Below are 26,405 nucleotides of genomic sequence, written 5' to 3'. Positions count from 1 at the left end.
AACAATACAAAACATGAGTACACCTAGACCTTCGTCGTAGCTTAATTGGTACCTTTTGCAATGTAAACCTAATCTAGTTCTTTAGTATAACATAAGCCTACACGGAGAGACCTCAAAATCATACAGAGAATAGCATTACAGGCAGAAAGGGCCTAATGAACCTATAGAATTACCCGTAAATTATACCCTAAATGTACACAATATCCTAAAGATACACCCAGATAATAACAATACAAAACATGAGTACACCTAGAACATCACCATAGTTTAGTTTGTACCTTTTGCAATGTAAACCATATCTCAATTAAAACTAGTTCTTTAATATAAGAATAACATAAGCATACATACAAACAAAGAATAACATTACCGGCAGGGTTGGTATAGAAAGGGTCTACAGAACCTATAGAATTACCAATAAATCATCCCCTAAATGTACACAATATCCTAAAGATACACCAAATTAACAACACTATGGACACTGAATGCCTTCAACACCAATAAATTACGTGACGTCATACCAATACACGTTAAAAAAACCCCTATAAATTCAAATTTCCCGCCAACAACATCACGTGACGTCATCAATTCCCCCTTGGGGGAGAAATGACCCCCCCCTCCCCACCAGACGATTTTATACGCCAGTGAAACTGGCGTATACGGTCGTCTATACTCTCTGATAAGTTACTGTAAATAATGTTTCTCGTGAAACTTCTAGCATCCGCTTAATAAATCGTTTTCTTCATTGAAATTTTACTTCATGGTAAATGACAAAATTGTCTTAAGTGCGTTTGTTCTTGGCTTGGTAACATTAAGCATCAAGTATTCATACACAGTTGAGGTTTTCAAAAGACCGTCCAAATACTTCAAATTAAATATACAGAAAGAGTAAAACCACGCTAAAATTGCTGATGACAACTCGTTTGCCACCAGTACTTTTATTCTATCAACGTGCAACTCGTACGTCTCACTACCTAAAATTGAGTTTTCGTATACCAATACTGGGTCGACGTCAATTTCGTCGGAATTTTCCGCCTTCAAAAACATGCGGTTGTACTTTTCATTATACAAGCTTGGAATCAGTAAAAGTGATCCACTTATTCTTTTTTCTAATGATGTATTTACCTGCATTCAAAAAATACTTTAATTACAGTGATTTTCAATTACTTTTCACTTCAATTACTTAATGATAAAATATAAAGGAGAATGTTTTTACTCATCGTGACATAATAAATCATAACTAATTCTGATTTTTGCTACATTCTTTGACTTAGAAGAATCGACAGTCAAATGATGGCAGGAATGGGAGATGAGTGACTTCGCATTACCCTTACTATTCTTTCTGTTATAAATGAATAAAAACTTATCATTGGTATGAAGAAAATTCTAATCAAAGAAAGAGCAAATGAGGTGTTCACAAAAAGTACCATTACATCATCATGGGTCGTTATTGTTTTTCCTTAAATACGCGTTAAACGGACGGATGATCTAATTACGCCATGGTTCAATTGTTTCATTAAACGAGTTTTTGAAATGCCGATTTAATTTTCAACATTCTCCTTGAGCCCCCTGTAATAACATTGCTGAACAATACCTTAAAACGGGTTACACGTCTGGCCTCTGGTTTTTTTACTATCTGGAACTTATCACTAGTTGAAGTACTAGCAGATATTTCCTCTTCGATTACATCAATCTCCTTTGACGGACTCTTCTGGGTAATATTTTCCAGTTCCACTTCGTTATTAGTAGTATCTTCATGCTCATCTTGAAGAAACGGATCAGGAGTTTTATCACCAGATTCGCTAGTGTCTCCCTTCTTTGCATCTTGTTCTCTGGCTTCCTTATCTTTCTCAAGCTGAGATTTTTGCAATTCTATTTGCTCCCTCGTTCTTCCGTAAAGTGCCTTGGCTTTTTGAACACTCTTATTTCCATGCATAGTTTTTCTACTATTTTTGAATTTATTTCTTATTAATGCAGTCTAGGTACCCTAACGATGAAATAATTATAATACTAATTAATTAAATATTGTAATTTAAAAGCCAGAGTCGATCAGGTCTACAAAAGTGTTCAAGCCTAATAAAGAAATTATTAGGTAACTTTGTCAACAATATTTGAGGTTATTTCTCACTATAAATCGATTAAAAATGGTTGTCTAACCATTTCATTCTCCATTTAAATACATTGTAAGGATTCTAGTTTACATTACATACACCAGCTTGTTTTTGAGCAATAAAAAAATACATTTGATGGCCAATGGGGGTTCAAGTGCTACGGAACCTATGTACAAGGTAAAGTTAAGTTTCTGCTACACTATATCCATCGCAATTGAACCCCACATGGGCATAATAAATTTTGTTCATCCCCACTACTTGGAAGATTGATTAACCCAAGATTTATTTTTAAAAGAATACTACAGTTATGCCTCCATTCGAATTGTTTCAAACATTTCTGGTGCAACTCAATAGTTTACAACATATTACCCAAGTTTCAAACTTTAAATTTTATGTCAGCTCCTTACCACGTTTCCTAAGTATGAAAATTCATCAACAAGCTTCGCTGCCACGTGAGTGTGAGATGGTGGATAGCTAGACATAAAACATACTCGTTTCAACTTCGTTGTAACCATATTATCTGTCTTGTACTTACACTGAGTTATGCTTGTTAATGAAATCATGGTAAAGGATATTCACAATTTCCCTATTAGTACGTCGCTTCTCCTTTTCCGTCGCGGAAACATAATTCTCTTTCTGAACTAAGACCATAGGGATGGCGGGGAGCTTGTATTCTAACGTAAATTTTGTTCTGCTTACAGTATTAATGTTCTCTAGGTTGAACATTTCAGTATGCATCACAACACTGTCAAGTAAAACAATCTTTTCATTCTCTTTAAATTTTCGTGAAACCATCATTATGTAATTAATATAATTGCTCTTCACCACATCGAAGTTTAAAAGCCTTGCGAAAGCTGTTTAATTAATCAAAATTATTTAGAGATAAGATTTACCCTGTCTCCTGTTTTTCGGTAAAAGGAAGAGCCGTAACTTCTGACATTTCTGTTTCAACCTATAAGAAATCCATGAACTTTAATAATCCATTTTATGACGCTGTCGGAACTTCAGGAAATTTGATGGACCATACAATTTAAGGCTGTACCCCTTTTAAAAACCTTATAGAAGTAGGGATAGGGCTCTAAAGGTTCGTATTTTCCAAGGAGTGACTCCCTTTGTAGTTTGTACTTGAGAATTAGTTTCATTTTCACTAATTAGTACAGCTGCATGATTTCACTAATGGGTAGCCCCTCGAGTATTCTCAATGTTAAAGTATAATAGTCGAGTGTTGTTCTATTACATATATAGTATAATTCGTTTTCGTGAATATCCCATTACTAATCTGCGCAGTCCTCACGGATAGCTGAGTGAATATCCTCAACATAACGTGTAATTTCTTAAAGGTATTAAATTTTTAAACCGCTAAAATAAAATATGATATATTGTTCCTAAATGTCGAAAGTGAATCACTGTATGGAAAAGCCCATCAGTTCCCAGTTTTTGAGAGCATATCTTTTGAAAAGAAGAGTGGCTTCTTACCATTATATCAATATCATTTTCAGATCTAATTTTTTTAGCAGCTGAAGGGCTGTCTTCTGATGGCGTCTATAAAATAGTTAGCTCTTAAACTCGACCCTGGGATTAATCTTCTCAAAAATTCAAACCATGTTTCTTTTTCGAATGACTTTAACAATCGTTTTATCCTCGATTTTTGACAGATTAGTCAAGTCCACATCTTGATCGAATTCAGCGTCGTAAGCCTTAAATAAATTCAGTTGTGATATAAACCAATCTGATTCTATAGTTCATGACGTTAACTGCATCTGCATACTCGTCTTAACAGCATTATATGCCTCCGGGCTAGAGAGCTGCATGTAACCGGTAAATATCATTTACCGTGGTAACCATCCAGAATGAGATTGGATGGTTTCCCTACTAATATATTCGGATCGGGAATGGATAGAAACAAGGGCAAAAATAATTTTGCACTACTCCTTGTGGTTTCCGATGTGCTAAGGTTGTACATCACCCAACAACGATCTAAGGCTTAGGCTATAAAATGGATCGTATACACTATAAATTTACAAAGAGTGTCACATAAACTTGAGAATTCCCTGCCCAATTCAATACACGAGAAATACAGTGACCACGACACTATGAGGTGCCATTTATAGTTTAGCAAACATTTTTCCTCTTTCCGTAAATCGTAGAAAATCAACACAGCCAGAAATAAACCCTTACAGTAACTAATTTCAGAATTTCGTTTGCCCAAAAACCAAATCCATGAACTTTCTGGTCTATTGAAGATGTTCCCGATGTCTATATAATTTGTATAGTAACCCCACCGTCACGAATGGTCTCCCAGAGGGAAGGCTGTCTATATATGTATATGTATACGCGAACTGGCTCTGATCCTACACTTCTACAAACTCTTATAAGTCATGTTTCATAATTCCATTTAGAACCCGAGCTTCATACTGAGCTTCAAAACCGTCCTCGTGCCACGATTTATGAACTATCAAAGCTGTTACTTTTACCAGTCCGCCTTACGATTTCAAACGATTGCAATATCCACGGAGTCGCGTGCACTGCCTTTTCGCATGCATTATACTAACGAACTATCTAACTGGGTAACAGCGCATTACTCCGTTGGTTGTGACGTGACCACACGGAGTAAAAACTAATATGGAATGGAAGTGGTTAAATTCTTACACATATTAGTTTGGAAATGGTTGGTAAAAGGATAGAACCTATTTTCTATGGAAGATCCTAAAATTCCAAAAAAAATTTTGAAGGGTTTTACCATAGAGTAATGGCAGCTCTCTGCCTTTGAATGTACTTGACTCTATATGGCAAGATAACATCGGTGCCAATACTATTCATGTCACATATTTCGTTCTTGCCTAGGTAGCTAACAGTTCTATAGCCCATACCTCTTACTTTAGCACACGAGATTCACGGCTATTATAGCTGTGAATCAGTCTACTGTAAGTTTTCGTGCCCAATTCTCAGAAAATATATTTTGGGTAGTGACTCATGGTCATGCTACTTGGGGGCAGAGAGCTACTAGGAGTCCTTCAGTCCAGGCTGCAGGCCGGTTTTCTACAGTTGTTGAGCATCCTTGTTTTTACTACTATTCCCGTTCAAAAACAGGTATTGCAGTGGTAATTTTGGGCCAAACCAAGACGCTCAAGGATTTTTTTCCTAACATAACGCCTCAACTTCCCCCCAGTTTCCAGAAATTTCCAGAATCTGGTAATTTTTAATTTTTACCCCTTTCTGGATAGAACTAATTACGTAGATCATTTATAATATTGAATTTTGGTAGTGGTTTAATTCTATTGTTGATTTCGGTAATGGTTGAAAATGGAACAACGTTTCTTTATTTGGAACAGGGAATGGTTGGTATTTGGAAACCACGGATCGGTAACGGACGGGGAAATGATGAAATATATGGGGAGAATAGGTAAAAAAAATATTAACAAGTGCTATAGAAATGGTAACATTTGAAATTGAAATGCAGCTCTCTATTCCGGTTTATACCAGGCCCCCAAATATATATAGATCATAAGTTTATCAGATATGTTCCATTAGAATTGTTACAGTTACTTTATGGTGGGCCCCTTTTAGATAGTAGCTCGAGGGACCATTGTGAAGAAAGTTCAAAAACCCAGCGAGAAGTTCGCCCTGGCCACCTGATTCTCTCGTATCCGAATAATACGGTGTTTACACGAAAATGTACGGTTGTGGAAAAATACCAGGGGACGAGAGGGGTTTTTGTTATAAAAAAGAGGAGATTTTGTTTTGGGGACAAGGGAGAGTGGAGAGAGTTTTTGGCGCGCGAGGTTAGCGAGAGTGCAGAGAGATTGTGTGCCTTTACCTGGATTTATTGTTTACTTAATTTGGATTAAAGCCTTTAAAACTCAAAACAAGTGTAATTTCTCGTATAAACGCCTATCCCTACAACAGTAGGACGCAACCTATACTTCGTAATGCTAGAAACTTAGAGAGGTAGTTTGAGAACGACGCGAGAATTGACTACATTCGGCTAACGTTGCAGTCCATCTTACTATAATAATACTAGACGATGACGAAATGGATAATGGCATGAATGAAATTTTAATAAGATCTATTGATATTGTTGAAGCACAACTTGTAATTGTGCTTCCACTAATATTTCGTTCAAAATTAATTAAGATATGAATTTTAAAGTCACTAGAGAACCAGAAAAAGGAGGAAACAAGAGGAAGAGAAAGAGAAACAAAGCATGGAGGAAGAGAAGGAGAAAAAAAATAAGAGGAAGAGAAGGAAAAAGATAAAACAGAGCAAGAGAAGGAAAAAGATAAAACAGAGCAAGAGAAGAAATAAGAGAAAACGGAAAAAGAAAATATGGAAAAAACTATTCAAATAAATTTTTGGTTTCTACATTTATAACGTACACTGTATTCTAGCAGGCTCACATTTATATTATTTTTCAAGGTTGCAGCCCGGAATTGAGTACGAATCGCTGCAGAGTACTAAGATGCTCTTCATTGTACCATAAAGACTTGATAGAGTAAGAATTTTATCACTGCCTAAGGTAAGGTATCGAGGGGCAATTCACTTTGAATTTATGCACGGTAAATCATTAAAACATTTTATAAGATAGCACTATTCACTCATTAGGGTAAGGTATAGAGGGGTTATCCACTTATAAGGGTAGGGTATAGAGGGGCTATTCACTCGTACGATGTGGCCAATATTACGAGCCCATGGGCCGTCTTGTTATATATGTATACTAGTAATAACAAAAATAAATAGGGGAAAGTGTCGGACTGCCATATTTTCCTGCCTTTGCCTCAGCTTGGCATGCATTTCGAGACGCTCAAGCGCGCGAGAGGTGTTTAAAATGGTATCAGCCAATCAGATTTGTAGTTGATGATGTCATTATTCCCGAAAATAACGCTCGTACGCCACCAAACGGTAGAATTTGGCATAAGCGTATCTCAAGGAAGAGTTACAACCTCGGACTTCCCGGCTCTGTTCTATTTTTTACCTCTCCGAGTGACGTATGTCACGGAGAGGTTCCAATTTCGACGTGTCTGTCTGTTGTTACACCCACGTGACCGCGTTCGCAGTTTGCAAATCGGAGCAATGGTATTTTCAATTTCCGGACCGCATTTACAGTTCCCGGAAATTTTATTCCACTTCATTGCCTGTCTAACACCACAAGCCTCTGATCTTTGTCCATCCCACATGGACACCAGTCTGTACACCTGGCTTCTACACCACCATCTTCTAGTCTTTGTTTTTGTCCATCCCACATGGACACCAGTCTGTACACCTGGCTTCTAACACCACCATCTTCTGGTCTTTGTTTTTGTCCATCCCTCATGGACACCAGTCTGTACACCTGGCTTCTACTCCATCATCATCCTTAAGGTTAAGAAATACGCGGCGATCGGCTAGGGTTACGAGAAACGTCTAGCCTTCCATTGGTGGGGTCTTCCGCCAAGGTTCACGCAATTGCGATGTTCTTATCTACAGCTGCGATTCGACACCCTTATATACTACCTATTTGACTAAGGGGAAGCAAACGGCGTATGCTTCATTTCAAACGCCAATATTAGTGAAGCCTCTCAAGAATGTTTAATTGTTCTTTATCAAAACGATGTAACGCTCAATAAGGCGAACAACTAACGAAGAAAATATTTAATATTAATTATATTTATTTTAATATTTAAGATAATCTTGTTTCTCAACTCAAAATTAATACGGAAAGAGTTAAAAAGCAGTCTATGTTTTTGTCTGTGTGTTCGTCCATTGTTACACTAGTGCGTCGCGTTAGCAGTTAGCCTTGTGTTGATGTGTTAAGAAATCATACAGAACCTTAATATTCCCTTTTTCCATAATATAAATGAATATCTGGAAGTATTTTTCGTAATTACGATGCATTTAGTAGTTTTGTAACTTGAAAGCACTGTTTCATTTTGATATTCCAAGGACATTTTTTAATATTATTATTTGAAATGGCTGTTTATATATTACTTAAGCTATACTACATCTGTATATATAATAATCCTTGCTTTGGTTATATCAAGAAGAACGCTAAGGCTTACACTCTGTCGGTTAAATCAAATATTAACCGTAACAGGCCTGGTGAACTAAAGAGTAAATAATTGAGGCCCAAGGTGTAGTAAACTATGGGTGTTGATTTTCTTGTCTGTATTGAAGAGACATTAACGGTTCAGAGTGAGACGAAAGTTAAATACACATTTAATTAATCGGGTTTAGATTTTATAATAAAAGAAAGCATCATGCTGGCAACCAGGTCAGTGAAAGGTCTGGTCGTAATCGGGTAATAGATACAAATAATACCGATGATGTGAAACGAGAGGATAGTGTTTACACGGCTATCTAGTTGTGAATGTAGCTTTGATGTAGGGTATAGAAATGAGGCGTAGACAATTGGGCATTTTCAAACATATAAAGGTATTTTCTCTCCAAAATCTGCACTCTTCATTTCCTGTTTTGCCCCATTGACTGATTTCCATGTGTACAAGACATATCCTTATTAGATTTAAAATTTCGACTGCTTTAATGTATATAGAGTAATATCGGTTACGGGGAGGGTGACATTAAACTCCGCCCATTCGCCCTTTTGGAGGCAGAATTTAACATGAGCTCTATAGCCACCAGAAGGTGACTCCATCTGTTGGCTTGTTAATTTCATTGGCTGAAAAACCAATGACGTCTAACTACCCTCAGCAAATATAACTCTATTCGCTAAGCTTTGAATACTGCTTTAATAATTCAAAAATTACGCGGCGATTGGATTGTCTTGGGTTAGGAGGAAAGTCTAGCCTCCCAATTGCCGGGGCTTCCACCAAAGGTTCACGCGGATGCGCTTTTTCTTATCACTTACTGAGAATAGGGTGCCTTATTTACCCCCATTTTCCAGACAATCGGAAAAGAGGCATACTCTAGGCGTCTAACTTCAATAATAATTAAGGTTCAAATGATTTTAGGAAAAACAATTCTTAAAAATAAATAACTGGAAGTGTGATAAGTTATCACGATTAAATAATTAATATCAAATAAATTTATTTAATTTTATGGGAAAAACCACTCTTAACCGAAACTTCTATAGCGAACGTTTATATAGGACGAGTAATGAAGATGGCGTATGAAGTCGACACACTGTACACTTTTCACAGTTAATATAAGACGAGTAATTAAGACTACTCCCCTGTATTTCCAGGAATGGTATTACAAATCCTGAAACTCTTTTCAAAGTTAATATAGAGCGAGTATTGATACCGTTAGTTTTTAAAAACGGAAAAGTAAATTCGATTTGCGATAAATGATAAAATGCAAATTAAAGTGTGACTCTCTGAAATACGGTAGGGGGTAGAGACGAGCCATTTTTATTGATATCGTAAGTTACTAAATTCAATGTAGCGAAGTTAATTTTGGGATAAATGACAAACGCAGGTTCTCGTGTAACACTAAATTATGAGATATCAACAGTTTCCACTCTAATGAGCGTAAACGGTTGGTCTTTCATAATACTGGTAATCAACCAAAAATGAATAATGCAACACAATGAAAAGGGGGTAAAGCTTATATTCCTTAGTCCATACTCCCTGATTGTTTTAACTTGTGTTTGTATTTATCGTGCCTTATCTCCAAAAAATAGCGACAGATGCCTTTTTCCATTGCCATTTTCTGTGGAGTAATGTCACTGGAGTGAGAACGAAAATGTAATTAGAAATCTTATTTATTTTATTAATAACTCCTTTAATATTGCTCCATAGTTGTAGATTGCTAGCAGACATTGGAGAACGAATAACTTTAATCGTTTCTGTCAGTTTCTGTGTGAATGTAAAAAATTTAGGGCTTTACTTTTTTTGCCTGTTTCTCGGGCCAAAATAGACTTTGTTTATTAAAAAGTGATATGAATTTTAGTTCCAAGCACGAAACTGTGCAAACTGTTAGCTATTGTTAAAAAAGACATTTTGAAGGTATTTGTAGACATTATATTGTAAGCAAAATTGTTTTATATGTATTAAATTAAAGTAAAGCTTCCACTGATGGGTTTATTCTTCTTGTTTGTTTGACTAAAAACCATCTAGCTGTAGATAACAGTCAGACCAAAAATTTAAAAAATATTTTTTACATTTTACGAGACGGCAAGGTTGATACGCCCACCTAGTTGTAAATAGATCTTTTTAATCCGCCGGAGCTATTCTTAATAAGAATTTCTATGCCAGTAGGTTGTCAGTAAAACTACTAGCAAATTATTGTTGTTGAAAGTTGGAATTATTGTTTTTGTTGTGGATTTAAGTGAGTATTTGAAGTTTTGTATATAAAATGGAGGAAGATAATGTTGAAAGTAAGGATGAAATGCGAAAGCGTAAAGCCAGGGAAAGGATGAGGGCAAAAAGGTCAGACCCTGAGTTTAAGAAGAGAGAAAATGAAAGGAGAAGAGTTTTAGTAGCTCAGAAAAAAGCTAAGGCTGAAGGTGAAGCTTCTAGTACTTCTAGTCTTAATTTGTTTGTTAGTTCTATTGAGTCGCCTGTAGGTCAAGGTAGTACTAAGGATAATGCATTAGACGGAAGTTCAAGTGAAAGCGCTGTAAGAGTCGGGGAAATTACTACCGACGAATCGATGAATTTAGTTAATAATGAATCGGCTAGTTCTATAATGGTAGTGAACGATGAGCAATTACCTTCTACGTCTCATGGTAATGTGTATCCGTTAGAGAGAATGAGAATTTTGAGACAAAATGAAGAGTTTAGAATGAAGGAGGCGCGATCTATGGCAAAAAAGCGAGAGAATGAGTCATATCGTGAAAGGGAAAATCAGTATGGTATACTTACTAAGCGAATGAAAAGGCTCGATGAATTTTATAGAGCAAGCGAAAGAGTTAAGGACCAATTAAGTAAGGCTAATAAACGCCAAGATTTAGAGTACGTTGAAGCAGAACGTGTGAGAAATCAGTTGGGTATGGCTAGAAAACGCCAAGATTTAGAGTACGTTGAAGCAGAACGTGTGAGAAATCAGTTGGGTAAGGCTAGAAGACGCCAAGATTTAGAGTACGTTGAAGCAGAACGTGCTAGTAATCAGATGAGTAAGGCTAGTAAACGCCAAGATTTAGAGTACATTGAAGCAGAACGTGTGAGAAATCAGTTGGGTATGGCTGAAAGTCGTGCAAATGTCGAGTTTAGGAACTCTGAACGTTCTAGAAACAGATTGTCTGTGGCAGAAAGGAGGGCAAATCCTTTAGTTATAGAGCAGACGTATTTTGATACCATTAAAGAAGGTCCAACGTGTAAATGTGAAGGATGCTCAAATCTTTTTTTAAAGCATCTGGTAGCTTAGTTAAGTCTGCGGTGTTTTTGGCTGTCCCTGGTATTCACCGTCGTGAGCTAAGTGACAGAGTATTTTTATGCAGTGCTTGTAATAAAGCTGTAAAGAAAAACGAAATCCCCAAGTTTTCCAGGGAAAATGGTTTTGAGTTTCCTGAAATTCCGTTAGAACTAGTTAATTTGTCTAATTTGGAGGAAAGAATGATTTCACCAAGAATACCTTTTATGCAAATAAGAAGGTTAGGTTGTGATCAACAAAGGGGGATTAAGGGAAACGTGGTCAACGTTCCTATAAATGTAGAGTCTACAGTGTCAGTGTTACCACGGTTACCTCGTGAAACAGATACTATTCAAATTGAGTTTATGAGGAGAATGCAATATAATACACCCTATTTGTACGAAACTGTTAGGCCGAAAAAAATGCACGAAGCTCTTAAGGTTTTGGTGAAAACACCGTTGTATATTAAGCATGGGATAACCGTTAGGAGCGATATATTAGATCCAATTCCAGAAGAACTTGAATTTATTGTTGACGAAAATGACCGTCAGTTAAACCATGGTGATACATTAAGTGAAAACCCAAAAGGGTCAATGAATGTAGAGAATGAGAATGATAGCGATGAAATTTGGAATGAATCTAACGAAGTTAACTCATTCCCAGTTGGGAATCAAGACACGTTGTTAGTGCCATTGTCTGATTTCCTACCTACTAATACCATGCTTGTTAAGTTTGCTCCTGGTGAAGGTCAAACGCCAATGTCTTTACTCTATGACGAGGACGCGGAGGAATTGTCATTCCCCAGTATTTATGTGGGTCAGAAGAGAGACCTTAAGGTTAAAGGTAGTTTTGGGGACATTGCTAAGTGGGAGCTTCGTAATATTGATAGGCGTTGTGCTAAAAATCCGTCTAAATTTATTTACACTTTTGTTAAGTTGGAAACTATGAAAGTTAGAGATTCCATACAAGTTTGTATGAGAACAAGATGGCCCCGGCCAGATTAGAGCCCCATCGTTTGTAAGGCTCCAGCAATCGAGAACGTTTTACTTGTGAAACACTGTAGTTAGTACGCAATCGTAAAAACCCAAAGACACAAGTTCAGAAGTATCCGACCCCAAAGATACAAGTTCAGAAGTATCCGACCCCAAAGATACAAGTTCAGAAGTATCCGACCCCAAAGATACAAGTTCAGAAGTATCCGACCCCAAAGATACAAGTTCAGAAGTATCCGACCCCAAAGATACAAGTTCAGAAGTATCCGACCCCAAAGATACAAGTTCAGAAGTATCCGACCCCAAAGATACAAGTTCAGAAGTATCCGACCCCAAAGATACAAGTTCAGAAGTATCCGACCCCAAAGATACAAGTTCAGAAGTATCCGACCCCAAAGATACAAGTTCAGAAGTATCCGACCCCAAAGATACAAGTTCAGAAGTATCCGACCCCAAAGATACAAGTTCAGAAGTATCCGACCCCAAAGATACAAGTTCAGAAGTATCCGACCCCAAAGATACAAGTTCAGAAGTATCCGACCCCAAAGATACAAGTTCAGAAGTATCCGACCCCAAAGATACAAGTTCAGAAGTATCCGACCCCAAAGATACAAGTTCAGAAGTATCCGACCCCAAAGATACAAGTTCAGAAGTATCCGACCCCAAAGATACAAGTTCAGAAGTATCCGACCCCAAAGATACAAGTTCAGAAGTATCCGACCCCAAAGATACAAGTTCAGAAGTATCCGACCCCAAAGATACAAGTTCAGAAGTATCCGACCCCAAAGATACAAGTTCAGAAGTATCCGACCCCAAAGATACAAGTTCAGAAGTATCCGACCCCAAAGATACAAGTTCAGAAGTATCCGACCCCAAAGATACAAGTTCAGAAGTATCCGACCCCAAAGATACAAGTTCAGAAGTATCCGACCCCAAAGATACAAGTTCAGAAGTATCTGACCCCAAGGATGAGATCGTGGTCACTTATAAGTGCATGTTGTTCATACAAGTTCAGAAGTATCCGACCCCAAAGATGAGATCGTGGTCACTTATAAGTGCATGCTTTTCATACAAGTTCAGAGGTATCCGACCCCAAAGATGAGATCGTGGTCACTTATAAGTGCATGTTGTTCATACAAGTTCAGAAGTATCCGACCCCAAAGATGAGATCGTGGTCATTTATAAGTGCATGTTGTTCATACAAGTTCAGAAGTATCCGACCCCAAAGATACGATCGTGGTCACTTATAAGTGCATGTTGTTCATACAAGTTCAGAAGTATCCGACCCCAAAGATTCGATCGTGGTCACTTATAAGTGCATGTTGTTCATAGAAGTTCAGAAGTATCCGACCCCAAAGATACGATCGTGGTCACTTATAAGTGCATGTTGTTCATAGAAGTTCAGAAGTATCCGACCCCAAAGATACGATCGTGGTCACTTATAAGTGCATGTTGTTCATACAAGTTCAGAAGTATCCGACCCCAAAGATACGATCGTGGTCACTTATAAGTGCATGTTTTTCATACAAGTTCAGAAGTATCCGACCCCAAAGATACGATCGTGGTCACTTATAAGTGCATATAGACTTATGCCGAGATTATCTTACAACATAGACTTATGCCCCATTTCTTAGAATCCAAAAGAAAAATTACCATTTCTTAGAATAAAAAAAGAGAAAAAAAAATAACCATTTCTTCGGTTAGCTCTGACATAACCATTTCTTTGGGTAACTCTGACTCTGACCACATTCCAAATCGCGAAAAACTACTACCACGACGACGACCACCACCACCACCACTAGCACCACCACAGGCTCGCGGGACAAACTAATAGCCTCATCGTATATATACGATGTGGCTAAAAACCAAGAGAAAAGATGGCTCAAACTACACTGCTGGGTTTTTATCGTTTGCTGGTGCACTCGATTCAATTGTTAAGCAGGATGATGGTTTTAGAGTATTAGAAAATTTGCAGTCCTCGCCTTCATATTGGCAGCATAGGCAGAAAGAGTTGATGGCTATGATTAGGCAGCTTGGTACGGCTACCTTTTTTATAACGTTTTCAGCTGCGGAAGGCAAATGGCCTGAGCTTTTGAACATACTGAGGGTGACTTCGGGTCAGGATCGCTTAGCGAATGATGATATTGGCAATTTAAGTTTTTCGGAAAAGGCAAAGTTGATTCAGGATGATCCTGTTACTTGTGCTAGATATTTTGACCACCGTTTTCGGGCTCTTCTTAAAGCTCTGCAAAAGCTAGGCCCTCTTGGTGTTATTGAAGATTATTACTTCAGGGTTGAAATACAGCAAAGAGGCTCTCCTCATCAACATGGGTTGATATGGATTAAAGATGCGCCGAAGCTTAAAGATGACTTGTCAAATGTTAAAGAGGTAGAGTAATATATTGATAAAGTTATTTCTTGCGCTGGTAAATTGAACGATGATAATGGGGATTTGTTAACGTCATTGCAAATGCATAAACACACGACAACGTGTAGGAAGAAGGTTAATGATAGTTCAGTTTGTCGTTTTGGAATTCCATTTCCTCCCATGCCTAGAACTATTATTTAAGATCCGAGTTTAAGAGAACCGGGTAGTCTTGACGAAGAACTTAAGTGTAAGAACAATTCCAAGAAATTGCCTGAGCTATTGCAATCGAAAGAGAAAGAATTGTGGGTAGATAGTTTTGAGGAGTTGTAGGAAAAGTTGCGTATAACTGAAGATGAGTATATTAAAGCCACTACGTATGACCTCAAAAGGAAAGTGGTTTTATTGAAAAGACACCCTAAAGATACTAGGGTTAATCCGTACAACCCGTGCACTTTGCGCCTCTGGCAAGCGAATATGGACATTCAGTTTGTTCTTGATCCTTACGCTCTGGTTATGTATATCGTGTCTTATATAGGGAAATATCAACGTGGTATGTCAATGCTTCTGCGTGAAGCTGCTAAACGAGCGCAGTCTGATAAATGCACGGTGAAGCAAAAGTTGAAGGTGATTGCTAATCAGTTTTAGAACGCGCACGAGGTAAGAGCGCAGGAAGCGGTTTATAGCGCTTTACAAATTCCAGTCTCCAGGTGTAGTCGGGCTTGCATTTATTTTAATACAAATGTGCCCAAAAATCGTGTTCATATTCTCAAAAGCAAAGTTGAGCTTGAACAATTGTCCAAAGATAGTTTGGATGTTTTCGCTTCTGGAATGTTAGACCATTATGTTCAAAAGCCAGATGATTTAGAGGCAGTAACGTTAGCTCAATTTGCGGCTTGGTATGAATTTTCCAAAAGTAGTAGAGCTTCGAAAACTCAAAGTCATATTGATGACGGTGAGAGCGATGAAGTTCAATGTGGTAAATGGTTAAAACTTAAAAATGATTCAGGGTTCATTAGAAAACGTGGTCATTCTAAAATTATACGGTACCGTAGATTCAATTTAGTGAAAGATCCCGAGCAGTTTTATCGTGAACAAATCATGTTATTCTCGCCTTGGCGTGATGAGAGTAGAGATATTTTGACAAAGGATGTAAAATCTGAGTATGAGCTTAGACTTGAGATTATAACGGAATCTAGAAAAGAATTTCATAATGAAATTGACGAGGCAGCTATTGAACAGGCTGTGAGAGATTTCGAAAGTGAAATTATTGAAGCTGATCTTACTAATATCCAACCTGAATTGGAACATCAAAATGAAATAGATAGGTCTTTAATTGTTGAAGATTCTGAATTTATAATTAATACAGTGGAAGAGGCAATAGGAAATATTAACAGAGATATTCTTGATGGTAATGCGGAAAAAACTGTTGCTCCATCAGTCACGTTAGTTAATGATTCAGAATACAATGCCCTTGTTAGAAAGCTGAATTTGAAACAGAGAGAAATATTTTTTGAAGTTCAGCACCATTTAAAGTGCAAAGTAACGCCTTTACGGCTATTTGTTACAGGAGGCGCTGGTGTTGCAAAAAGCGTTTTGATAAGTGCCATATTTGAATCTGTTACTAGATTTTACAATAAGCAACCAGGGTCTAATCCCTCGGAGGTTAAAGTTCTGCGATGCGCACCTTCGGGCAAGGCTGACTTTAATATGGGTGGGGCGACTTTGCATAGTACCTTTTGTCTACACGTTAGTCAATTTGCCGGAAACATTTCCAGATAAGAAAGTGAAACTCTTCACAATTGTACATTGATGTATGGTCAAGTGAAGTTATTAAATATTGACGAAATATCAATGGTTGGTGCGAAGGTTTTTAACCGAGTTAACGCGAGATTGAAGAGATAATGGGTTGTCCAGATTATTTCGGTGGTGTATCTGTACTGATAGTTGGAGATTTTAACCAACTTAGACCAGTGCGCGATCATTTCGCTTTTCAAGGTCAAAGTGATACTGACAATCCCTATGCGGCGTTAATTGGTAACCCAATATGGGAAGAATTCCAGTTTGCAGAGCTTGAAGAAATTATGAGGCAAAAAGATGACAAAAGATTTGCGGAAGCTTTGAACAGAATGGCTGTGGGAAGTATGAATCAGGATGATATTGACTTTTACATCTTTTCCCTACTAACGTTGAAGTGAACCAGTTTAACGAAAAGATGCTTTTAAACATGAATAAAGAAAAGTCTATTTCCGTTTCAGTAGATGTTGTAAATGCTGATCTTACTAGCGAAGTTAGAAATAACATTCTTTCTCAAGTTCAAACGTTGGCAACGTCTGATACGTATGGTCTGCCTAAAGAATTAACGCTCGCTTGTGGCGCCAGATACATGATGACTAACAATGTTGATACGTCTGACGGACTTACAAATGGGGCAACAGGTTGGTTAAGAAAAATAGAGTACTGCACAAATAGGCTCGGTGAACAAATTCCGTTCAGGGTTTGGATTGAGTTTGCTGATGCTAATGTTGGAAAGTTGTTGAGACAAAAGAGTCATGGGTTATACGAGCAGAATAACTTTAACAGGATTTGGACTCCTGTCGAGAAAGTTACTAAGGCATTCAGTAGAAAATGGAGGCAAAATAATGTTTCGGTCTCTAGGAAACAGTTTCCTTTGGTCATTTCTGAGGCTATTACGATACACAAGAGTCAAGGTGATACGTATTCGTCTGTAGTAGTGCATTGTAATCAAGAAAGAAATTAGAGAGAGCTCATTTATACGTTGCTTGTAGTAGAGCGAGAAACGCCTCTGGTTTGTATATTGAGGGTAAATTTCAAGTTCCAAATGCGCCTAAAAACAAACAAGTTGAATTGGAACTTAAAAGATTACGAGATACGAAGAGTATTGCGTTACCGTTCTTGAACGAACCGGTTTATATTTATGTTTACAATTTGCAGTCCTTAAACGCGCATTTGAAAGATATTTTAGCAGACAGTACCGTGATAAGAAATGGCCACTTATTATGCTTTGTTGAATCGTGGAAGAAGGAAACCGATGAGTTTAATGTGCCATCCTTTAAGGAAGTGGGCGGTATTTATCTGCCAAGAACGGCACGTAGAATTGCTTTTGGTTCTTCCATTTATTTAAAAGATTTACCCGAGAATGTAGTTAACGATTTGGAAAATAGGGTATTACGAAGCGATAGACCTTTTAGAAATTCGCATGTGGAACGCTGTTGGTTGGATGTTACCATTGAAAATGAACCAATGAGTGTTGTGTTATTATACAAATCGCCCGGAGCGAGTTTGAGATTAGTGTTTGAGGATTTTAATCCTTTATTCGATATTAGATATGATGCCTCTGTTCCAACAGTTGTTGTGGGGGATTTCAATATAAATTTTTTAAAAAGTAAAACGGCACTGAAGATGTTCTTTGATTCCTTTGACATAACTCTACTCCCTGGTCTTGAAGAGAAAGTTTCAACTGACTATCATTGCCAGTTGGATTTAGCGTTCGGAAACAAACTTTTTCGAGACAGATTCGAAGCTTCTTACAGGGAATGTTACTATTCGTACCACAAAGGTATATGTATTACCAGAAAAAAGCTGAACTATTAGACCTTAAATTTCCTGTGTGAAATAACAAAATTTGTGTAAATTCAAATGGCGATGTTCTTGTGTGGAATAAAGAATTCTGTGAGAATTCAAATTGCAGTATTCCTGTGTGGAATGAAGAATTCTGTGTGAATTCAAATTGCAGTATTCCTGTGTGGAATGAAGAATTCTGTGTGAATTCAAATTGCAGTATTCCTGTGTGGAATAAAGAATTCTGTGTGAATTCAATTTGCAATATTCTTGTGTGGAATAAAGAATTCTGTGTGAATTCAAATTGCAATATTCCTGTGTGGAATAAAGAATTCTGTGTGAATTCAAATTGCGATATTCCTGTGTGGAATAAAGAATTCTGTGAGAATTCAAATTGCAGTATTCCTGTGTGGAATGAAGAATTCTGTGTGAATTCAAATTGCAGTATTCCTGTGTGGAATGAAGAATTCTGTGTGAATTCAAATTGCAGTATTCCTGTGTGGAATAAAGAATTCTGTGTGAATTCAATTTGCAATATTCCTGTGTGGAATAAAGAATTCTGTGTGAATTCAAATTGCAATATTCCTGTGTGGAATAAAGAATTCTGTGTGAATTCAAATTGCAATATTCCTGTGTGGAATAAAGAATTCTGTGTGAATTCAAATTGCAATATTCCTGTGTGGAATAAAGAATTCTGTGTGAATTCAAATTGCAATATTCCTGTGTGGAATAAAGAATTCTGTGTGAATTCAAATTGCAATATTCCTGTGTGGAATAAAGAATTCTGTGTGAATTCAAATGGCAATATTCCTGTGTGGAATAAAGAATTCTGTGTGAATTCAAATTGCAATATTCCTGTGTGGAATAAAGAATTCTGTGTGAATTCAAATGGCAATATTCCTGTGTGGAATAAAGAATTCTGTGTGAATTCAAATTGCAATATTCCTGTGTGGAATAAAGAATTCTGTGTGAATTCAATTTGCAATATTCCTGTGTGGAATAAAGAATTCTGTGTGAATTCAATTTGCAATATTCCTGTGTGGAATAAAGAATTCTGTGTGAATTCAAATTGCAATATTCCTGTGTGGAATAAAGAATTCTGTGTGAATTCAATTTGCAATATTCCTGTGTGGAATAAAGAATTCTGTGTGAATTCAAATTGCAATATTCCTGTGTGGAATAAAGAATTCTGTGTGAATTCAAATTGCAATATTCCTGTGTGGAATAAAGAATTCTGTGTGAATTCAAATTGCAATATTCCTGTGTGGAATAACAAAATCTTATTAGGGGGGTTGGGGGCTGTTCAAATATTACAAGGGTAGGGTTGAAGGGGGTTATAATCAATGTTGCTAATTGTTACCATGGGAGGTGGGAAGGTCATGTGAAAATTTATGTAACAAATTGTGTTTGGACACAAAAACTTTATAGCATAATTAAAGATAGTCAAAATTTATGATGGAAGGCATTCCCTTTGAGGATTACTAGGAAAATTTCCACTATGATCTTTTGATTTAGAGGAAAAATAGACGATAAAGCTTTATAGCCTCAAAGTATATGGGCTAGCATACAAGAAGTCTAAACTGTTTGTTACGTAATTAAGGGAGAGTTCTCGATTGTTACTTTTGTTCCGAGGGGGAGATGTAATGTAAGATTGCTTTTAAACATTGGGGTCAGAAGTGTTTGTTACGTAATGGACCATTCCTGTAATTACTTTTTGAGAAACCAACGCGCAGGGGCTCCTTCCGATTTTCCAAGTGGCAACGCCAGATGGAGCCGGAGTTAACTACACGCGGGAGGCTGTCTAACTCGCACTGCCTCTAGTGGTGCTTCTTGACGTACTCATACGCCCTGTGAAGTTCTCTTCACCCAGGTCAATAATGAAATGGTCTATTACGGGAGAACACTGTATCAATGAACATTGTTGTCTATCAAGATCTGTTGACTAAATATATGTAAATATCAGGATTTTGCAATAATTGGAGATTTGACTCTTAGTGGATTCAAAATTCATGTGCGGAATAAAGAAAACTGTGTGAATTCAGATTGCAATATTCCTTTGTGGAATAAAGAAATCTTATTGGATCTGTTCACATATTACGTTACAAGAACAGGGTTTTATCAAAAGTGTACAGATATAAACAAAAAGTACACTTCATTAACAATTCCCTGCGTTTGACTGTGCACGACATGTAACTTGAGAAGCAAACTACAATCCACTTAACCGATTACATGAACTAACCATCAGGGAAGAGCTTTTTGATGTCACAGGTTTATAAAAAGTAGTACATGATGCTATCGATCCTATCGTTTTATTTTGGTACTATACATAGCATCTTCTACTAAATGAGCCTATTCACGGATTGTTCCGTGTGCGAAGGTCGGAAGGGGGGGGGTCGACACTATTCTGATATAAAGGAGGACTTCTCATATTACTTGGCGCGAGCAAGTTTCAACAAAGTGTACCTTTTTTATATCTCTGTACTTTTGGTTTTATCAATGAACGGATTTCCATTGAGTATTACCAGAACAATTTCAACCATGTTCAGATTATTTAGAGGGAAATAGACGAGAAAGCTTTATAGTAACAAAATTCTGGTATACAAGAGGTCAATTCTGTTCGTTACGTAATTAAGGGCGAGAACTCTCCCGGTTGTCACCTTTTGATTCGGGGAGGGGGGAGGAGTGATGATGTAATTTTGCTATTAAAATGTTTTCAGGTCAATTTTGGTTTCCAGGCGCCACCTACTGGGAGTCCTGTATCAATGAACGTCTATGTCTATCAAGTTCTGTTGTCTAGACGCATGTATATGTCAAGATTTTATAATAATTGAGGATTTCTGATCGAGTGTTAACGGATTCAAAATTGGACACATTGCGTTTAATTGTCACATTTCTTACTGCTTTAGTCGATGTGTTTACAATGTTGAAGCTCCAAAGAAGACGTTCGCTCCCATTTCCGCTACGATCCCGTTTAGTAAGTCTTGGTGGAAAACCGAGCTTCGGGCAAAGTCAGTGGATTTGTAGCTTGAAGTGACGTTCGCTGCTATTTCCCAAACGATCCCGTTTAGTAAGACTTGGTGGAAAACCGGGCTTCGGGCAAAGTCACTGGATGTGTGGCATGAAGTGACGTTCGCTACTATTTCCCAAACGATCCCGTTTAGTAAGTCTTGGTGAAAAACCAAGCTTCGGGCAAAGTCACTGGATGTGTAGCATGAAGTTACGTTCGCTGCTATTTCCCAAACGATCCCGTTTAGTAAGTCTTGGTGGAAAACCGAGCTTCGGACAAAGTCACTGGATGTGTAGCATGAAGTGACGATCACTGCCATTTCCCAAACGATTTCCCTTTTGGGAAATTGTCAGGTTTCTCGAACAAATAACTCTCAAATAGAAGCAACATTGGAGGGAGTGTAAAATCTGATAGGCATTTTGTCTTCAGGAATGTATGACAATTCTGGAGTTTTTCCATGATACATCGTCTATTGCAGTAAATTATTTGTGACGTCCTTATACGATATGGAAGTGTCTTTAACCCGTTAACACTTGATCAGAAATTCGTAATTATTTCATGTGCAACACTCACTCCTCTAGAGAACAGAACTTACCAGACAGCAACAATTATCACCAGGGCTTTATTATTGGTTTCTTTAAAATCCTCGATTTTGTTACGAAATTAAAACTTTGTTTTTTTACTATTGATGTTTCAAAATCTATAACTTGGTTATTTAATTTTTTATGCGGGGAATTTATGATTTTGTTATTAAATTTTTGATGTTGGCAATTTGACTTTGTTATTAAATTTTTGACGTTGGATATTTGTGACCTTGTTATTAAATTATTGATGTTGAGAATTTATGACTTCGTTGTATAATTATTCATGATGCTGAATTTATGACTTTGTTATATAATTAATGATGATGCTGATTTTATGACTTTGTAATATAATTATTGATGCTGAATTTATGACTTCGTAATAAAATATTGATGTTGCTGAATTTATGACTTTGTTATATAATTAATGATGATGCTGATTTTATGACTTTGTAATATAATTATTGATGCTGAATTTATGACTTCGTAATAAAATATTGATGTAACTGAATTTATGACTTTGTTATATAATTATTGATGTTGCTGAATTTATGACTAGGTTACTTACTTATTGATGTTGAGAATTTATGTCTTTGTTACGTGGTTAAAGAGTTGCCGCGCTATCAATGAGTTTGTACTGTGATTCATCCAGAGCTGTGCTAATTAATTAGTTAGCTAATTGAATTTCTAATTAATTAGCAAAATTTACTAATTGAAAATGGTAATTGTATTTTAATTACCTTAGTGCTAATTGAGAAGTAATTCTAATTAATTAGTATGAATCGGAAAGGTAATTATCTAATTAAAATTTAATTAGATTTAGGATTAACTAATTAGCTAATTGAATTTTCAATTAATCTTTTACGCCAATTTGTTGTAAAAAAATCGAGGAATTAACTCTTGATTCATCTATTTGAATATGAAAAAGCCTTATTATATCGATGAGGAAACCTTAGTGCTACTCTAAATTTTTCAGCTCCTCAAACATGAGAGAATACTAGTACTAGTAGAAAATTTCGTAGTTCGCAACTGCCCCATTTCGAAATTTCGACTGTTTTACCTACTCGAATTAATAGCAGTGCGCATGTATTTACTACTCAGGGGTCCATTATAGGCACTGTGGGAAGAAAATGAAGAAATGAGTCAAATTTTAACATGACGGAAGGCTCGAGGCTTGTCTCATTTTTCGAGAATAATTCATGGCTTCCGTACCCGTTTTTCAATGACATTAAAACATTAAACTTTGCATTACCAAAGTACTAAATCCATGGGCACTTTTAAACTTTTATGTTTACTTATGGTCTCTTTTTTTACCTTAATTAGACAAGTAATTAATTAGAAATTAGTAATTCTAATTAATTAGTTTGATAAATAAATGCCTAATTTCTAATTGAATTGAATTAGTTTCTATGTCTAATTGCTAATTGGCTAATTAATTAGTTCATAAATATTTTCCTAATTGCTAATTCTAATTCAATTAGTTGTCAGCTAATTAGCACAGCTCTGGATTCATCAGTTTCCTTATTGTGGTTATGGACACTAATACGGACTTCTGATAAATATAAAACTATTCTCTCTGTATAATGCTTTAAAGGATGGCCCGAGCACAATATTGCAGGTTTATTCTGTGTGTCAATTTTAGTGAAAAAAATTATGAACAACTGTTTCCTATAGGCCGCTATATATCGTGGAATTAACGATATCCAGTAGAGAATTGAGTTCTGGATCTGAGTTGGAGGCACCATAACCAATAATACGTTACTAATTTCCTTTCCCAAAAAAATATAACTTTCACAGCATTTTTGGCCTATTGACGTTACTCGGTCTACATATACTCTAATCTATACAACAATGAATCTATTAGTAAAAATGTTCTTGAAAGGACTCGTTTTTTAACACCATACCCATAAAAGCGTATATAGCTGAATGCGAGGGATATTTTGTATCATTCGAAAATGTTTAGAGTGTACATGAACTTCGTTGAAGGAACGCGTGGCCGTCGAGGGGGGAGGGGAGGAGGAAGGCGAGGTGGAAATCGCGGTGGTGGAAATCACAGGTCAAGATCAAGAGTCTGCTACGCTTGCAGGCAGTTAGGCCATCAGGCTGCGAACTGTCCCCTAATAAGAGGTAACGACCATTGTTTATTATATATTTTCTTAGCGATAGGTTAGTGTAATATAGGGAAACTAATAACATTTTTATTCATTGATATATGTTCATTAGCTATACAACAGCAAGCTACGACTCAGCCAGGGCCCTCTCAGCCAGGGCCCTATCAGCCAGGGCCCTATCAGCCAGGGCCCTCTCAGCCTGGGCCCTATCAGCCAGGGCCCTCTCAACCTGGGCCCTCTCAGCCAGGGCCCTCTCAACCTGGGCCCTCTCAGCCAGGGCCCTCTCAACCTGGGCCCTCTCAAACACTGCCCGGTTTTTACTCAGAAACCACTAGGAAAAATAATTAATGGTAATTGGTTATGAACTATGTTTCAGGGCTATTTGAATAGGTTCATGGTGAATAATTAAATTAAAATTTAAAATTCCTTTATCGCTGATAATTATTTTGCTTTATTTTTTTTTGTATATAGATGGAACAAAATAAAACATTGTATTATTTTTTAACACGTTTTTGTAACCCATTATTTCTTCAACTTTTGCGATGTGAAAAAGTGGGGGGGGGGGGTTAGACAACACTTAGCCTATCGGGACATACAAGGGGAGTTAATCTAATTGTTTTTAAGGTTCAAAAGGCTAATAACGTTATGTTTCCTTTACACCGTTGATGGTTTAAGAGTAAAAAGTTCAGCATTGTCAAGACCTGGGATGTTAAAGTTCCACACGGACACCAGTCTGTACTTACTGGCTTCTAAACACCGCCATCATCCAGTCTTATGTCCATCCCACATGGACACCAGTCTGTACATACTGGCTTCTATCTCCATCGTTATAGTTAAGACTAAGACATACGCGGCGATCGGCTAGGGTTACGAGAATTGTCTAGCCTTCCAATGGTGGGGCTTGCACCAAAGGTTCACGCAACCTTTATATACTACCGATTTGAGTAGGTCGAAACAACTGGCGTATCCTTCATTTCAAACGTTAATATTAGTCAAGTCTCCCAACAATGTCTAGCTATATTTTTTAAAACGATGCAACGCTCAGTAAGGTGAATATCTAGCGAAGAAAATATATTATATTGTTTATATTTATTTTAGTATTTAAGATAATCTTTTATTATCAACTCAAAATTAATACAGAAAGAGTTACCCAACAGCCTATGTGATTGTGTGTGTGAAATATGGATAATATTGCGCTCCTTCTTTAATGGTATGAATCCTTGCCTGTCTATTAATATTTTACGTAGGAGTAATACGTTTTTAGCGAAGTCTAGAGAGGATAAACATAAGCGAGATTGTTTCGGAAAAAAAATACTGCTTCCACTAATGGGTTTATACTCCTTGTTACTGTTGTATAGAGTAATCATGATAAAAGCTTAAAAAATTACGAGAGGACAGAGACAGACCTTTTTTATCCTCTTGTTTTTATTCTTAATAAGAATATAAAACATTTATTTTGTATCAAAAAATATTTTTTGGTGCTAAGATTGCTTTAAAAAAATCCAAACGGTTAGGCATTGGTAAAAAAGACAAATGATATTTTTCAAATCTAATGAGATAACGCCCACCTAGTAGAAAATTGCCCTTTTTTATCTGCGGGAGCCATTCTTAATGAGAATTTCGATGCTAGTAGGTTGTCAATTAAACTACCGTTATATTATTGTTGTTGGAAATTGGATATTAAGTCAAATTAAGTGGTTGTAAAGAGCCAGCAGGTTTTTGCCGCTTCTTTTGGTGAGTATTTGATTTTTTTATGTAAAATGGAGGAAGATAATGTTTAGAGTAAAGATGAAATGCGGAAGCGCAAAGCGCGGGAAAGGATGAGGGCAAAAAGGTCGACGTTTTCATTGGATACTTAAGTTTATATAATCTTCTCGACACGGAGAGGTAATATTTTGGTTTTCCCAACTTGTTAATTTACGCAAGGAACATTTTTATACTAATGAACCTTATATATGCGACTCCTCGGTTTGATTTTAGATCGAGTAGGGTTAATAGGCCAAACATGATCTCAAAGTCCTATTTTTTGAGAAAAAGACGTTGGAACACGTGTTGTTTCTTCAAGAACTTTGACTTCATTTTTGGCCTATTGACTCTACTTGGTCTATAGATACAAAGGATCACACAACACAAGGACTCTTGGAGAGACCGAATTCTCCGTTAGCCCCCCCCCTTGTTAATTGAGTTACCGAGCTGTAGCTATAGCCAAGTGTTTCGCACATGCGCAATCGGCGCAACAGAGAGGAAAAACATCAGTTTTTACAACTTACAGCCTACATAAAAATAATAATAATAATAATAATAATAATAACAAAGCTTTATTTGGATAATCCCATTCAGGCTAAAGTCTGGTTTACAAGGGAGTCCAGCGTTA

General features: G+C 36.9%; 1 protein-coding gene and 1 long non-coding RNA gene across 2 annotated transcripts; both read right to left on the bottom strand.

Moving 5' to 3' along the window:
- Nucleotides 1-750: 750 nt before the first annotated feature.
- On the bottom strand, nucleotides 751-2,622 carry LOC149597111 (uncharacterized). The gene is made up of 2 exons (XM_089861450.1): nucleotides 1,592-2,622; nucleotides 751-1,122 (listed from the first exon to the last, which is right to left on the bottom strand). The coding sequence occupies exons 1-2, from the start codon at nucleotides 1,931-1,933 to the stop codon at nucleotides 751-753; spliced, it is 714 nt and encodes a 237-aa protein (XP_089717576.1). The 5' UTR covers nucleotides 1,934-2,622.
- Nucleotides 2,623-2,644: 22 nt separating this feature from the next.
- On the bottom strand, nucleotides 2,645-3,419 carry LOC149597110 (uncharacterized). Its single transcript, XR_016379405.1, has 3 exons — nucleotides 3,136-3,419; nucleotides 3,002-3,060; nucleotides 2,645-2,853 (listed from the first exon to the last, which is right to left on the bottom strand). It is a non-coding gene; the product is annotated as an uncharacterized LOC149597110 (long non-coding RNA).
- Between the last annotated feature and the right edge of the window lie 22,986 nt (nucleotides 3,420-26,405).

Source organism: Phalangium opilio, unplaced genomic scaffold, assembly GCF_054372755.1.
Source record: "Phalangium opilio isolate 3A_F unplaced genomic scaffold, DU_Popi_V2 ptg000390l_1, whole genome shotgun sequence".
In the NCBI taxonomy this organism is placed as follows: Eukaryota; Metazoa; Arthropoda; class Arachnida; order Opiliones; family Phalangiidae; genus Phalangium; species Phalangium opilio.
The sequence above is the reverse complement of the archived record's forward strand: the minus strand, read 5'-3'. Positions and strand labels throughout refer to the sequence as shown.